Source organism: Bufo gargarizans, chromosome 1 (assembly GCF_014858855.1).
Source record: "Bufo gargarizans isolate SCDJY-AF-19 chromosome 1, ASM1485885v1, whole genome shotgun sequence".
NCBI classification, from domain to species: Eukaryota; Metazoa; Chordata; class Amphibia; order Anura; family Bufonidae; genus Bufo; species Bufo gargarizans.
The window spans coordinates 209,446,093-209,463,573 of NC_058080.1; the positions used below are offsets into that span (position 1 = coordinate 209,446,093).

At 45.5% G+C, this 17,481-nt stretch overlaps 1 protein-coding gene across 6 annotated transcripts in view; it reads right to left on the reverse strand.

The window, feature by feature from the left end:
- JADE1 (jade family PHD finger 1) overlaps nucleotides 1-13,195 on the reverse strand; it is a 62,869-nt gene extending 49,674 nt beyond the window's left edge. For 2 of the 6 annotated variants that reach the window (XM_044304289.1, XM_044303957.1), the window contains exon 1: nucleotides 12,898-13,195. Coding sequence is in view for 1 of the 6 variants with exons in the window: in XM_044303791.1 (XP_044159726.1) it covers nucleotides 12,513-12,527 (15 nt within the window). In the remaining 5 variants the exon portion in view is untranslated. Of the gene's footprint in view, nucleotides 1-3,853; nucleotides 3,932-12,280; nucleotides 12,482-12,512; nucleotides 12,653-12,897 lie in introns of those variants that run through there. The other 4 variants (XM_044304041.1, XM_044303791.1, XM_044304208.1 and 1 more) reach the window with 4 other exon arrangements.
- Between the last annotated feature and the right edge of the window lie 4,286 nt (nucleotides 13,196-17,481).

Here is a 17,481-nt window from a genome sequence, read left to right on the forward strand (position 1 = left end):
TTATACATTTTCTCCTTTTATAATCCACTCCTGGTTTTGGCTTGTAAAACTGCATAAAAAAAACCTGACCCCATGGCCTCCTGCACACGAACGTTTTTTTTCTATATATTTTCATTTATTTTTTTATTTAAGTGCAGTTTGTATTTCTTAGATTAATTCAGAAACAATAACCCAAAGAGGAAGAAAAGAAAAAAGAAACAATAACTTCAGACCGTCACCACTTATTTCTTTTAATCATTCATCATCTAATGTTCTCCCCATAACTTTGGCGCATCCAGCGCTACTTCTAAATGTCAGACAGCTTCCTTGCCGTCTTATATTTAGACCATTTTCTAAGCCTGAGGCCTCACGCACACGACCGTTGTTTTGGTCCGCATCCGAGCCGCAGTTTTTGCAGCTTGGATGCGGACCGCAAAACATTGCGGACAGCACTGTCACTTATTTATGTTGCTGGGTCACTTTCTTTAATTGACCCAGTCAATCTGCCAACATCTTGTTTTGAAAAGCTCCAGCTGATAATGAGAAGTCCTGAATATTCATGAGCTCCTGACTCTCCCCGCCCACCTGATGCAGATTGACTGTTATTTTCCATATGAATCAGCAGCAGGTGGGCAGGGGGAGTGGCTATAGCTCTGAATAAAACAAAAAACACTGGACTCACTGACATCACGCTGGACTCAAATCAGCTCATTGGCATGCGACATCTTTGTGTGTATATTATGAGGTAACCATCTGTCACACCAGTAAGTGAATACATCTAAAGGCACTTTTTAGCAGTTAATGATTGTATATAATTAGTTAGATTATAATCAAATATCCACATGACAGGTTCTCTTTAAGGGCCGCTGACTGGCGAAGGCCTACTTCTCCAGTAAATGTACCTTTATCTTAATATTCTAAGCAGAAGTTACTAAAAACGTTCAGTCTTTTTCACACTGCCTGGGGTTTGGCCAGGATGAACGCGTCGATCAGTGGTCATTTACATTGGTGGATGCAACAAATGCTACTGCAATCACTCCCCCTCCATTCAGTTGTATTGACAGAAAATGGTGGATTACACAGGTCAATGGGCTTCGATACTCTGCAATCAGCCAACAAACAAGTGTGAACACAGCCTTTTGCAATGACAACAGCACCAATCTGTGCTCCGTCCTTCACACATCAGAGGATCCAGGCGCATTCCCACAACACAGTATTCTGTGTTTTATCAGTATAAGGCCTGATCCAGATGACCGTTACATATCTGGCTGTCCATATGGTGTCTAGCTGCGTCCATGACTCTCGGGCAGAAAACTGAATAGAAGGGTGCATATGGTCGTCCATTCCAAAAAAACTGAAGTGCACCCGTTACTTGGGTCCATGTGCTTTGTGGGTGCAGTTCAGACATCAGAACTGCTGCCAGAATAAGGCCTCATGTACACGACCATATGTATTTTGCGGTCCGTGTTGCATCCCCATTCAACTGGGTTTTCTGAGAGTTTATTACTGATGATCTATCCTCCGGATAGGTCATCAGTATCTGATCAGTGGGGGTCCAACACCGGGACACCCTTCGATTAGCTGTTTGAGAAAGCAGTGGCATTTACACTAGCACCGCGGCCTTCTCTCAGCTTTTCCTAGGCCAGTGACGAAACGTTCAGTAGTCACATAGCCTAGGAGCAGCTCAGCCCCATAGAAATTAATGGGCCTGATCGCGATACCAAGCACAACCGCTACCCAATGTATGTCGCTGTGCTTGGTAAGCTGCAAAAAGGCAGCGGTGCTCACAGGGGCGGCGATGCCTTCTCAAACAGATTACTGGTGGGGGTCCTGGGCGTTGAACCCCCGCCGATCAGATACTAGTAAAATCTCAGAAAACCCTTAAGTGCTTTCAGCATCTGTATGTCCGTTCCACAAAAAGACAGACCGGGGCACATTGACTAGGGGACTTGTGGCTATTTTAGACGTAAAATAGTTGCAAGTCCCCTTGTATAACCAGCCGTGAGACAACATTTAGTCGCACGGCCGGATTTACGCTTTGTACGCCAGTTGGGCATGTCGGGGGGGGGGGGCAGGAGTCATGCGAAAATTTACGCCTGGAAACGCCAGGTGCAAGGACTGACACAGATGCGCCAAATTTATTTAGAGAAATCTAACGGCAGCGCAGAGGAGGAAGCTAAGACCTGTGTAAAAATCCATTCTCAGCAAATGTGCCCCACTACGTCCACAATATGTGGACCACGAACCCAGTGAATACAGATTGGACCACAAAACGGATAAAGCCGTGTGCATGGGGCGTAAATAGTAAGAGGAACAAGCGGAAGTCTTTTCTTTATACTTCCTTGGCATCCATTCTTTGTTTTGGCCATTTTTATGTAAATGGTTTATATTCATTTACTATAAGACAAATCTGCTTTAATGGCCATTTTGTGAACTCTAGTCCTCACAACAGTAACAGCAGAGAATATGATGCATCAATCTCCGCGCTCACTGAACCTCGATTAATAGAGTCATTGACAGAGAGCGAATTTGCTAGTGAGAAGCATAAACCATCTGCTAGCCTATCCCCATACAGTCCCCCAGGTCTCACAGATCGGCTAAAGATGCTGATCAAAGAGGAGCTGTCACTCTCGGAAATCAGCGGCGCTGCTGCCAGCTCTCACATTACACCAAATGAATGTGGATACAATGCACACAACCAGCTCACTAGTTTATGAATCCTTTGTAGCAGAGTATCTGTCTGGGGCACTAATCTGAGGTCTGCCATCATCTGGCTATGATCAAGCTTACCCCTTAACCAAGTTCGGGTCACATGAACCAAGGTAGGTCTACGAAATGTGGCCGTCACAGAGACTGCACTTCACGGACTTCATTTAATTAGTTATAATGGTTTGTTTCGTCTGGGGAGCAATCATTTGGAGAAATAAAATGGCCTCCGTCTTATTTCACAAAACCTGTCCTAGGTCACATAAGAAGACAAGTTACTTCAGAACACTGAGCTAAAGAGCTACCTAATCCTCCTCTCCTACTTGTCAGGGATTATGAAGACATGAAGTACAGAGAGGACGGGCAGGACAGACTGCAGTAACGGAGACTTTATCAGCAGCACAAACTGTGGACAGATCCCCCAAAACGCTGAGTCACTCACTTGAATTTAGCCAGTCATTTATTGCTGTATTGCGCAGTCCCAGCACAAGCTCTATGGATTCAAGTAAGTGGCCTGGCATTCTGCTAAGGGGATCTGTACCCAGCTCATGCTGCCCTCAGTGCCAGTTCTTCATCACTGAATGATCTTTATGTCAGTTCACAAATTCACCATTGGTAATATCACAGATTTTCATCTACATACATTTTCAGGATTTTTGGCCGGAGAGAAAACTTCAGCATGCTGCAGTATTTTCTCCGGCCACAAAACGTAAGAGGGGCTGAACTGATGCATCCTGAATGGAATGCTCTCCATTCAGAATGAATTAGGATCAAACTGATCAGTTATTTTCTGGTATAGAGCCCCTAGGATGGAACGCTACACCGGAAAAGAAAACCGCTAGTGTGAAAGTACCCTTAGCCTCACATACAGTATAGTTTGTGAGTAGAGCAACATTAGGAATAATACAACATCCATGAGCCATCCTACACGATAGGACCCGCAAGACTTACCATAAACCTCCCTTACTTTTCTGTGGTGTTAATGCAGCAAAACAGGGCTTAAAATGTACCAATAGTGAAGGTCTGAACTGTACGTTAAACAATGCTGCAATTCAAGTGACCGATACCGTCAAAGTGCCATCAAAACTGTGGAGTAGCATCTGCCTTCCCGTCAGCATGGGCGCATAAGACCAGGACAAACATCAAGCTAACCACTTATGTAACATACCTATCAGTTCCTGTCAGGTAGCGTGCAGAGAAACGCGCTGGTCTGCTGCCAAACCTTGTGCACTCTGCATTGTTACTATGTTTAGATGGACTCAGCTGATCCTTCCTCTAGTCAATGGGAGTGTTCTCCACAGCTGATGGCACCAGGTGCTCCCTCCTTCTGGTGGAGGGAGGTGTGGAGACATCTCACTGGCCTCAAGAGGGAATGCTAGGAAGGCCGAGAACCACAATGTTCCTCGCCAACCACTTATCTAGACACTTGTGGAGAGCCCATCTCTCCTGACTCCACTCCAAGATTATGTGCAGGACAGAAACTGGCCAGAGACATAACTATCGTCAGGGCAAACATAGGAGGTCCCATGCATAAAATAATGGATCTGAGGCTTGGCTGTCACAGAAGCACCAAGTCCACTGCTTCTAAGAATGGCTGCTGGTATCATACATACAACTACTGCTAGATGTTCCTTCAGACCTGGAGATACAAACATTACCTCACTGACCTGATGCAGGTTAGTAAAGAGTCCTTCTGCCATACGTCAAGATGGTATGTGTCAGCACCAAACAGCAGTCGACTACATAATTCAATACAGAGACATCCCAGCAAAAATAGTTACTGTATATATTCTCCATACTTTTCATTTCTAATAGGAGTCAATAGGCGACATATGCCACAGTATGGCATACCTCAGAGCCATGTACCAATAGGACTTCCCAAAGTGCAAAAACAGAGTCTGAGGGGCAGATTAATGGAAATTGGCTAAGGATTCCCTAACATACTGCATTTTGAAAGGAAAAAAGAAAAAGCAAAAATGATTTTAAAAAAACAAAAACGCAATGCAATGCAAAAAAATACCAGGAAAGAATCAGTCAGGAGTGAATTGTATAATAATTATAAACTTCAAAGAAACACATCGGCCTACATAAAAAAGACACAAAACCAACCAACCTAAAAGAAAACTTGCCCACAGCTATGAAAAAGTATTAACATGTTCCCCCAACATACCTCCGCTCTGCCTCTGCCCACCCGTCATACTTGGCGTTTTACACCAGATGAGCTTTCATAAATGACCCCCAGTTTTTCTTTAAGGTGCTATGCACACCTTGACCAACCCCCAAGTCAATGGTGCCATGTAAACTAATAGGTGTTCTCCAGATGAAAGCTGGTCCCTGCTGGAGATGCAAGAAAGGCCCACTACTGGCTGAGCAAGCAGCTCCAACCAGTATGGGGAAGTGGTGAGCAGGGTCACTGAGGAGATGGCAAAGGTTTTGACTTGTAATGGTCCGAGTGCTGACACCCCACCGATCACAAGAAGAAGAGCTCACATAGCGCGCTCTCTGGGACGTCATCAATAGTTAATTCCCAGAGATCCCCAGCTCCTTTCTTCTCCCTAAACTGCAGTTCTCCAGTCTCCCCATTATGTCACTGGGTCACACACCACCACTGCAGTGGCCACATGACCCGCATCACACAGGAGACTGCAGAGCTGCAGCAGTGCAAGGGGAGTGAAGGAGTCAAAACCCAGCGGTGTACGATTACCTCCCCAAGTTCCGCCATGCTGGGGGGGGGGTCTGCCTGAGAGGCCCCCCAGGGGTTTACAACTGCCTTAGGCCTCTTGCACACAAACGTGTGCGCCTCACTGCCGTATTGCGGACCGCAATTGCGAATCCGCAATACATGGGTGCCGTTCCGTGGGCATTCCGCATCACGGACCCATTAACTTCAATGGGTCCGCCAATCTGGAGATGTGGAATCGTGCGGAACGGAACCCTACGGAAGCACTACGGAGTGCTTCTGTGGGGTTTCGTCCCATACTTCCGTTATACAAAAAGATAGGACATGTTCTATCTTTTTGCGGAACGGCTGGATCACGGACCCATTAAAGTCCGCATTTTACGGGCCGCAGCACGACCGCGTGCAAGAGGCCTTAAGGACGCAACCAATTTTAGATGTCAAGATGCAGCGATTTTTTTTGTTTCATCATTTCGGCATTTCAAAAACCACAACTTTGTTATTTTTCTGTCGGCATAGCCATATGAGGGTTTTGGTGTTTGTGGGACGAGTTGTATTTTTTTAATGGAGCCATTTTGGAGTACATGTAATATATATGGCATAACTTTTTTTTTGTTTGTTTGTTTTCCATCCGTGGAGCTGTGTAAGGACTTGCAGGATGGGCCGTAGCTTTCATTGGTGCCATTTTGATAACTTTTTAATCGCATCTTTCAAAAGGTATTAAGAACAAAATAACTGCAGTTTAGGCTTGTATTTTGTTTACTAAGTGTTCATATGGGACAAATAATGTGTTTGTTTTATTGTACAGGTCATTATTGACACTATACAATTTACGTATAGGCATTTGAAGGCAATAAAAAAGGGATTTTGGTTTTCCACTTTTTTTCCCCCACTGAGTCCCTGTAGAGGACTTGAACATGTGATGTGATCACATATAACGCAATCTTGCAGTGTACAAAGTCAATTACAGTAAATCTGACATAAAGCCTATTAGGCCACACCAAAGGCATCTGTACATGGCAGGCCTGGAGGCCATTGTTAGGCCCCAGGCTACCATGGAAACCCCTCTGTGAGGGAGGGGTGGTAGTCCTCTCTACAAATGCTTGCAGTTTAGGTAAAAAAATCAATGAACTTGGGTCAATAATGGCATCTGAGAATGTAGATTTAGTGGCTGTTACGGAGACATGGTTTAATGAAAGAAATGACTGGGACATAACCATACCAGGGTACTCTTTATACAGAAGAGACAGAGAAGGCAAGAAAGGAGGAGGAGTGGCCCTGTATGTGAAAGATAGCATTAAATCTAACCTAATTCAATTTGGTGAGGCCAACATAGAGTCAGTTTGGGTTACGTTGCAGTTTGCTAATCATGCAGTAACTCGTGTAGGTGTGATATATAGACCACCTGATCAAGTTAAAGAACTAGATGATCTACTAGTTGAAGAAATAGCTAAAATGACAATGAAAGGAGAAGTTATCATTATGGGAGATTTCAATCTTCCAGATATAAACTGGAAAACCAAAATAGCAAGTTCTACCAGGAGTACAGATATTCTAAATTCCCTACTGGGGTTATCCCTACAACAAATCGTTGAGGAGCCAACCCAGAGGGAGGCCATTTTGGATTTGGTATTCACAAATGGGGATTTGGTATATGATGTCATTGTAGGCGAAACCTTGGGATCTAGTGATCACCAGTCAGTGTGGTTTAATATAAGAACTGTGAAAGAGTCCCACCACACAAAAACAAAAAAGTTTTAGATTTTAGAAAAACAGACTTTTCAAAAATGAAATTAGTCATAAATGAGTCCTTATCAGACTGGAACGGATTACATGGAGTCCAGGAGAAATGGAACTACTTAAAAGGTGCATTATTGAAGGCAACAGAAAATTGCATTAGACTTGTCAGTAAAAGCAAAAAAAGGAAGAGACCACTGTGGTACTCAGCAGAAGTGGCCCAAATCATTAAAAATAAAAAGCTAGCATTTTGTAATTATAAAAAAAAACAGAGCAATGAAGATAAGGAAATCTACAAGATTAGGCAGAAAGAGGCCAAGCAAGTTATAAGAACTTCTAAAGCTCAGGCAGAAGAAAAACTAGCTCAGTCTATGAAAAAAGGGGATAAGACATTCTTCAGATATATAAATGAAAAAAGGAAATTAAAACAAGGAATAACTAAATTAAAAATAAAGGACGGAAGGTATGTAGAAGAGAATAAAGGGCTAGCCGACTGCCTTAATGAATACTTCTGTTCAGTTTTTACAAAAGAAAAAGAAGGAGAAGGACCTCCACTAGAAAGGATGACTATTAAATCGTTTGATGCATGTGTCTTTACAGAGGAAGATGTTCTAAGTTTGCTGTCTAAAGTGAAGACAAATAAGTCACAGGGGCCTGATGAGATACACCCAAAATTATTAAAAGAGCTTAGTGGTGAGCTGGCAAAACCGTTAACAGATTTATTTAACCAATCATTAGTAACAGGAGTCGTCCCGGAAGATTGGAAATTGGCAAATGTCGTGCCCATTCACAAGAAAGGTAGTAAGGAGGAATCGAGCAACTATAGACCAGTGAGTCTGACATCAATAGTAGGCAAATTAATGGAAACCCTATTAAAGGATAGGATTGTGGAACATCTAAAATCCAATGGATTGCAAGATGAAAAACAGCATGGGTTTACTTCAGGGAGATCATGTCAAACAAATCTTATAGATTTTTTTGACTGGGTGACTAAAATAATAGACGGTGGAGGTGCAGTAGACATCGCATATCTAGATTTTAGTAAGGCTTTTGACACTGTCCCACATAGAAGACTTATCAATAAACTGCAGTCATTGAGCATGGACTCCCATATTGTTGAGTGGATTAGGCAGTGGCTGAGTGACAGACAACAGAGGGTTGTAGTCAATGGAGAACATTCAAAACAAGGTCATGTTACCAGTGGAGTTCCACAGGGATCTGTACTGGGACCAATTTTGTTTAATATCTTCATAAGTGATATTGCAAAAGGCCTCGATGGTAAGGTTTGTCTTTTTGCTGATGACACAAAGATATGTAACAGGGTTGATGTTCCTGGAGGGAAACGCCAAATGGAAAAGGATTTAGGAAAACTAGAAGAATGGTCAGAACTCTGGCAACTGAAATTTAATGTGGATAAGTGCAAGATAATGCACCTGGGGCGTAAAAACCCAAGGGCAGAATATAGAATATTTGACACAGTCCTGACCTCAGTATCTGAGGAAAGGGATTTAGGAGTAATTATTTCAGAAGACTTAAAGGTGGGAAGACAATGTAATAAAGCAGCACGAAATGCCAGCAGAATGCTTGGATGTATAGGGAGAGGTATAAGCAGTAGAAAGAGTGAAGTGCTTATGCCGCTGTACAGAACACTGGTGAGACCTCACTTGGAGTATTGTGCGCAGTACTGGAGGCCATATCTCCAGAAGGATATAGATACTCTAGAGAGAGTTCAGAGAAGAGCTACTAAACTAGTACATGGATTGCAGGATAAAACTTACCAGGAAAGGTTAAAAGACCTTAATATGTATAGCTTGGAAGAAAGAAGAGACCGAGGGGATATGATAGAAACTTTTAAATACATAAAGGGAATCAACTCGGTAAAGGAGGAGAGCATATTTAAAAGAAGAAAAACTACCACAAGAGGACACAGTTTTAAATTAGAGGGGCAAAGGTTTAAAAGTAATATAAGGAAGTATTACTTTACTGAGAGAGTAGTGGATGCATGGAATAGCCTTCCTGCAGAAGTGGTAGCGGCAAATACAGTGAAGGAGTTTAAGCATGCATGGGATAGGCATAAGGCCATCCTTCATATAAGATAGGGCCAGGGGCTATTCATAGGATTCAGATATATTGGGCAGACTAGATGGGCCAAATGGTTCTTATCTGCCGACACATTCTATGTTTCTATGTTTCTATATGAGAGGGGGCCCTTTTACAGGATCGGGACAATTATCAATCACAAAAGTTTATATGAACACTCAATCCTGATAACTGTTCTATATAACGGTGCAACCAATCACCCGACTAGGGCTGCAACGATTAATCGATGTAATCGATTATATTCGATAACTGGATTCGTTGTCGACGAATCCAGTTATCGAATAATCGCCGATTCGTTGCTATTCGGGCGGGCGGGCGGTCGCTGCATCTTTATTTTACCTTTTTACAATGACGCTCCCGCTCCTGTAACAGCCAGGCAGAGCGGACGGCGGCGTAACGTCACTCACTCACGTGACACGCCTGCTCCGCCTCCTTCATTCATGAAGTGGGCGGAGCAGGCGCGTCACGTGATTGAGTGACGTTACGCCGCCGTCCGCTCTGCCTGGCTGTTACAGGAGCGGGAGCGTCATTGTAAAAAGGTAAAATAAAGATGCAAGCATCGGGGCCGGGGCTGTTAGGGGGAAGGGGGAGGGGGGATCTGTCTATGGCACTGCTATGGGAAGGGGGGTCTGTGTATAGCACTGCTATGGGGAGGGGGGAGGATCTGTCTATGGCACTGCTATGGGGAGGGGGGTCTGTGTATGGCACTGCTATGGGAAGGGGGATCTGTGCACTGTTATGAGGAAAGGGATCTGTGCACTGTTATGCCCATAACAGTGCACATATCCCCCTCTCCATAACTACGCCGTCCACAGATCCCCCATAATAGTGTCGTCCACAGATCCCCCATAATAGTGTCGTCCACAGATCCCCCATAATAGTGTCGTCCACAGATCCCCCATAATAGTGTCGTCCACAGATCCCCCATAATAGTGTCGTCCACAGATCCCCCATAATAGTGTCGTCCACAGATCCCCCATAATAGTGTCGTCCACAGATCCCCCATAATAGTGTCGTCCACAATTTGTTTTAATATGGCCTTTGAACATAATTTTTCAAGTAAGATCATATAAACCTCTCTGTTTTGTAATTTTGTCGTTTTTCCCGATTAATCGTAGAAATTAATCGGCAACTAATCGATTATTCAAATAATCGTTAGCTGCAGCCCTACACCCGACGTACAGTAAACAGGTACATGGCACCGTTTGTGGGCAGCACATCACCCTTTGTAAACTGGAATGTGCTGCCCTCAAAACAATGAGCCTGTATGGGGCAGAATAATCGTTCATTCTCATACAGAGGGGATGATTGGCAGAAAGATCGGACAATGATTGGGAACAAGGGGTTCATTCCCGATCCTTGCCCTGATCATTGTGCAGCGTAAAAGGACTCTTAGATGCAGCAGCCAGCATTGACTGCAGCATCTAAGGGGTTTAACGACCATGAACAGTTCTCTCTCTGATCCTGGCCATTCGATAAGGGGTATAAGTGCAGGGAAAAGGCAGCATCATCTGGAGAAAGGACACAGCGGATATGTGTCTATATACACAAAAGCATAAATTCACAATAAAGTGGAAGTGCACCCCAGACGAAGGTTTGCCGAAACGCGTTGGAGCTGGCGCCATCCTGGAGGGAGCACAGCGTGGGTAACTGTTCTTTGTCCAGTTGATTGTTATGGGATATTATTGCGCTTTATTGTGAATCTATGCTTGGTGTATATGGACATATATATGAACTCTGTATCCGCTGTGGCCTTCCTCCAGATGGTGCCGCCTGTTCCCTGCACTTATATCTCTTTTTAATTATGTTATATATGTTTTTGCAATTATGTAATCAATATCAATTTATTACATAAGCCATCTGCTAGTAATTTATAGGCATTTACTTTTTAGTTATACCATAGGCTTATGTGTGTAGTCCTACTTCTGATAGGGACTAGCTAATGAACATACATTCCTGTAGTCGGGGCAGAAATTGGTTTACCCTGGCCATTTGAGCAGGGGGCGGGTGATGGTTGGGGCACATCTCCTCATCCTGTGCCATTACTGCACCACATTACAGGGGTTGTGCCACTAATAACACTTATCCCTTATCCTATACGTGACCACGGGAATGGAGGTGCGCATGTCCGTCCGTTCACTTCTATGGGTCTGCCCAGTCCAGTGCAGGCAGCAGTCCCATACAAGCCCTGGAGGACGCACATGCGCACCTCCATCAGCACCACTTGCAGACCCCCATTCTCGTGATCACTGGGGGTTCCAGACACTTGTAGGTTAGGGATCGGCAGGTGTTGTAAAACTACATCTTCCATCATGCACACTCGCTTGGCTGTTCTCTTAACTCCCACAGAAGTGAAAGGAGCATGCTGGGAGTTGTAGTTTCACAACAGGTGGAGTGCCGATCCCTGGATTAGGGGATGTATTATTAGTGGAGCAGCCCCTTCCACTACGTAATATGTCACCTGTAGGACCTTCACCTCATCACAAAATCCATCAAAACTACAAGGCGCTGTCACGCGTCTGAAGCTACCATAAGGCCCCGTTCACATCAGCTTTATGGGCTGCACCAACACTATACATCTGGAGGTGCTACCCACATGTACTCTGTGACAAATACTTTGACAGTTCATTGACGGACACTTTATTTTGCTGTACAGTATTACATGAGCTGCTACAGCAGGCAAAAATAATTCTACAACAAGCCCTCGTGTACAGTTCACAATTAAAATCAACAGGAGGAGTGTGAAGCTGTATTTCCATTCACACAGTGCGTTTTTTAGGCTCTGCAGGTGGAAAAACAATACAGCAGCCAATGAGGTTGACGCTCTCAATCCTCACAGAATGAAAACCTGTATGTGATTGGCTGATTTCCCTTCGAACTCCCCCCGTGGTGCCGGCTGCGTTGGTCCGGTCCACGGGCTCACCTCGGGGACACATTGCACCCTGCACTCAGGCAGGCGTGGAACTTTCAGCAGCCACGTGTTGCACGAGCATTTGTCCTCCCCCCCAGCTGGAGAGCGAGGCGACAGCTAGATAAACATTGGCCGCTCTCCCCAATGACAGCGCACCACGCAATTCAAACCTGCCGGACGACACGGCAACCTCATTGGATAACGTGGAATCCGTTACAAGCGCCGGGCACCAACGAGTCGTTAACCCCTCGCGGCCAGGCGGCAAGCCGCTGCACCTGCCCCTCCCACCAGAGGGTAACGCTCTGGGTTTACACAGCCATTGCTTTGCAAAGCGAGGCCCTCTCGTGAGACTACAACTCCCAGCATGCACCACACGTTAAAGAACCAAGAGCTTTCACAAACCCCGTAACGTTGCATGTGCCTACAGTGCGGCCGCCATTCCGAGGGGGGCGCCCTTCACTGCAGCCGACGCTGTTTACAAGTCACTTCACCTCAGCGGGTGACATTTGACAATACGCTTCACCTCCCCGCACGGCTCCGCGGCCGTGTCCCGCTCCAACTCTCCGTCCAACCCCCTAAAGTTCGTCCATTTTCCGCACACCCCTCGTCCCCGCGCTCGGTGATGGGATGGTCCGAGCAGCCAGTGTCTGCTCCGTGAGCGTTTTGGCGCCATATTAATGACGTACTCGATTATTTTTTTCCACTATGTATGCAGCGACCTTGGCAGAGCGCTCCCCCCGAGCCCGCCGCTGACAACGCGTGAAATAGGGCGCACGGGTGACTGTACCTGCCCGGGGGGTCGTGCGGCTCCGTGTCCCCTCCAGCGGCTGATGTGTAGAGCAGGTCCAGCCCAGCGGCTCCTGGTGCCAGGGGGAGCAGATTGTGGCTCCTCTCTCACACACACATGCACTCTATGACTGACGTTATTTACTTGTTATGGAGGAAGGACTCGGTGAATCAAACTCGTTTCTGGGTCACTGCTGCCACAGGGGGGAGCACTTTGATCTGCTGCCAAAACCCAGCGCTCCAGAAGGGAGGGGAGAGGAGGGGAACACCGTCGTGTGGCTGGAGAGCCTGGAAGTGGCGCCTTACATAAACGCATCTCTCCGTGCGGCTCCCCCGCCCCAGTGACACCCAGGGCATGTCCTCCTGGGAACTCGCCACAAAAAGTGCACTTGTTACAGTCAATGGAAATCGTATACCTTTGTGTGAGGCCTCTTAGGGCACTTTCACACTAGCGTTTATGTTTTCCGGTATTGAGATCCGTCATAGGGGCTCAATACCGGGATAAAAACGCTTCAGTTTTGTCCCCATTCATTGTCAATGGGGACAGAACGGAGTGCTCCAAAATGCATTCTGTTCCGTTTAGTTGCGTTCCTAGACCGGAGAGAAAACCGCAGCATGTTGTAGTTTGCTTTCCGTCCTGGGATGCTGAGCAAGACGGATCCGGCATGACCCACAATGCAAGTCAATGGGCACGGATCCGTTTTCTCTGACACAATAGAAAACGGATCCGTCCCCCTATTGACTTCAGTGGAGTTCATGATTGATCCATCTTGGCGATGTTAAAGATAATACAACCGGATCCGTTCATAAAAGATGCAGGTGTATTATCAGTAACGGAAGCGTTTTTGCTGAACTCTGCCGGATCCAGTAATACCGCTAGTGTGAAAGTAGCCTGAGGGCCAGTGTCGGGGTCTGTCGCTCTGGGGCACGTGGAGACGGAGACCATTTCTTCTTTATTGGTGTACTAGCTGAAGGAGCCGGCTTCGCTTGAGTATATTTCATCTATTTCATAACAGTGACCTCCGCAGCACCCCACCCCTTAACACTGACGCCACCCACAGTGCCCATCTCCTTAAAATGGGACCTACACAGCAGCCCACCTCCTTAACTTTGACCTTCACAGCAGCATGCCTCTTTGAGTTCCACAGCACCCCAACCACTTGACAGTGAGCTCCACAGGGGCCCGCCCCCTTAACAGTGACCTCCATTGAGGACAGTCCCCTTAACTGTGACTCCACCATTCCTTGCCCCCTTAACAGTGACCTCCATGGTGCTTGCCCCTTTAACAGTGACCTCACAGTACCCTGTTGCCTTAACAGTGACCTCCATGGTGCCCGCCCCTTTAACAGTGACCTCACAGTACCCTGTTGCCTTCAGTGACCTCCACAGTGCCCGCCCCTTTAACAGTGACCTCACAGTACCCTGTTGCCTTAACAGTCACCTCCACGGTGCCCGCCCTTTAACGGTGACCTCACAGTAACCTGTTGCCTTAACAGTGACCTCCATGGTGCTCGCCCCTTTAACAGTGACCTCACAGTACCCTGTTGCCTTAACAGTGACCTCCACAGTGCCCGCCCCTTTAAGGGTGACCTCACAGTAACCTGTTGCCTTAACAGTGACCTCCATGGTGCTCGCCCCTTTAACAGTAACCTCACAATACCCTGCTGCCTTAACAGTGACCTCCACAGTGCCCGCCCCTTTAAGGGTGACCTCACAGTAACCTGTTGCCTTAACAGTGACCTCCATGGTGCTTGCCCCTTTAACAGTGACCTCACAGTACCCTGTTGCCTTAACAGTGACCTCCACGGTGCCTGCCCCTTTAACAGTAACCTCACAATACCCTGCTGCCTTAACAGTGACCTCCACGGTGCCCGCCCCTTTAACAGTAACCTCACAGTACCCTGCTGCCTTCAGTGGCCTCCACAGCGGCCTGACAATCGTCCAATCAAATTCCTTTTCTTACAGGGCATTATTGTCTGTAATTGACAGGATAATAAAACCCCACAGAATTACTATACACGTGAGGTCATGTGAGTTACATCCGCCTATACAACAGCGGTGGCTAAGCGTCGCCATCGAAATCATATTAACTCACTGTTAAAGGAAATATTAATATTTTGGTTAATATCAATAATTAATATTTATAAATAGTCGTCTATTGATGACTCCGCCTATTTATACTATAAATACTAACTCTGTTGCACTTACACTTTTCCTGAACTAAGTGTGAATTACTACTTCTGCGGCGACTACTACAATAAATGACTATTCGCTGTACTTTGAATAATAAAAGGAATTTATTAAAACAATTACACGTCTACAGTCTATTATTGCTATAATTATATATATTTATTTCACTACACATATAAATATATATACCTATAGTCGCACACGGTGATACTCCAACAACACTACAATACAAACCTAACTACAATACACAATATCCTACACAATTCCAAATCTATCTAAAAATACATTTACACACACGTAAATAGCAGCAGCCCACCCAACCTGGCTACACACTCTGTCCCTACAGGGTAAATAAGGGGCTAGAAACACAATTCTGCAGGGGATAGGTAAAAGGAGTAGCAGGGGTACCAGAGATATTGGTGGCAGTGGGTAAAGGGCTGGTTATAAGGGGCTAATAAATGTATTGGCGGCAGTGGGTATGGGTTATAAGGGGTTAATGCAGGGGTATATGGGACAGGGATTATCAGGGGTGTATAGGAATTGGTGGCAGTGGGCAGCAGAGATAATCAAGGGTTAATTCGTTGGTGGTATAGCAGGGGTACTTAGCCAAGCTCGTTTCTAGGGGGTGCTCGTCTGTAGAGGATGACCTTCTGCTCATTCTCCTGGGGGATGACTCTTGTCCGGGCTGTATGGCTCAACTGGCCTTGAGCGAAGCGCTGCCGGCCCATGTGGGCCGGTGCGGTGATATGACATCACCGCACCAGCCCGCACGTCCAGGCAGGGGATCTCCCACCTTTGAAGCGCCTGCATACCTCTGGCGCTGTAATTACAGCGCTGGAGGTATTTGACACACGGGGCATAGGAACTCTTTGTTCCCCTGTCCCTGTTATGTAAAGCATCTTCACCCCTTGCTGGAGATGCTTTCAAAGGGCAGAGGATCTCTGTTGATCCCCTGTCCTTTGAAGTGACCCAAAACTGGACATGATTGTCCAGTCACCTAGGTATCACTTCCCCCCTGCAGACGTGCTGGAATGCGCCTGCAGGAGGATTAGGGGAGGGGGGGGGGGGGGGGCACCTGTGATTGGGGGCATGATTTGGCCACATTTAGGTTTATATAAGTATATATATAATTATACATGCATACAGATAATGGGCCATATATATTTACATATATATATATATATATATATATATATATATACACATATACACAGCAAATTACACATAATCTGGGGAACCTGGCATTTCCCTCTACAGGAGGCATATTATATACCGTAAGTGTATATATATATATATATATATATATATATAATGTCCAAAGAATGAGGCAGCACTCCAGATAAAGTGAAAAAAATGGATCCTTTATTCCCCTCTGTGCAACGTTTCAACCGTCTCAATGCGGTCTTTCTCAAGCATATCACATGGTGTCATACACGTGTATGACACCATGTGATATGCTTGAGAAAGACTGCATTGAGACGGTTGAAACGTTGCACAGAGAAGAATAAAGGATCCATTTTTTTCACTTTATCTGGAGTGCTGCCTCATTCTTTGGACATTATACTCATCTATAGCCGTCTGAGCCTACGGCTGAGAGGACTTGCACCCGCAGTTTTTTGGTCTTGTGCTGCTGGGATCCTTTTTTGGTTTCTATATATATATATATATATACACTTGTAGAAAATTCAGGGCAGCACACCTTGTGAAGCAACTGTTGGGTGCCAGCGGTATTGCACTTTACCAAAGTGATGTTCCATAAAAATAAATAAATACACCGCAGCACATCCAGTAGGTGAAAAACGCTTGAAAATGGTCCCAGCAAGCGGATCGAAACGTTGCATGGGTGAATAAAGGGTCCCACTGTTTTTCTCCTACTGGATGTGCTGCGGAGCCTGAGGAAGCGCTTGCTAGCGCGAAACGGCCGTCGCTCTTCTCATGCGTGTCTAGAATTGTCTGCCCCCTGCCTGTTGGAATAAAGTACCCGCTTGATTTTCATCACACTGGTGAGTGCCGCTGCATTTTTTTTTTCTCCGCTACTGCAATTATCAGAATCTCTCTGCTATCAGCAGCTGAGCACCGCCGTCAGTGTGGAGTCTCTGAGCAGCCTGTTACCTGTTCCCTGCTGATTTAAGTTGGACTGTTTGTGTGACTGTGCCGCCCCTGTCTCTCTTTCTTGTTTTATTTATTTTTATATATATATATATATATATATATATATATACACAGTACAGACCAAAAGTTTGGACACACCTTCTCATTCAAAGAGTTTTCTTTATTTTCATGACTATGAAAATTGTAGATTCACACTGAAGGCATCAAAACTATGAATTAACACATGTGGAATTATATACATAACAAAAAAGTGTGAAACAACTGAAAATATGTCATATTCTAG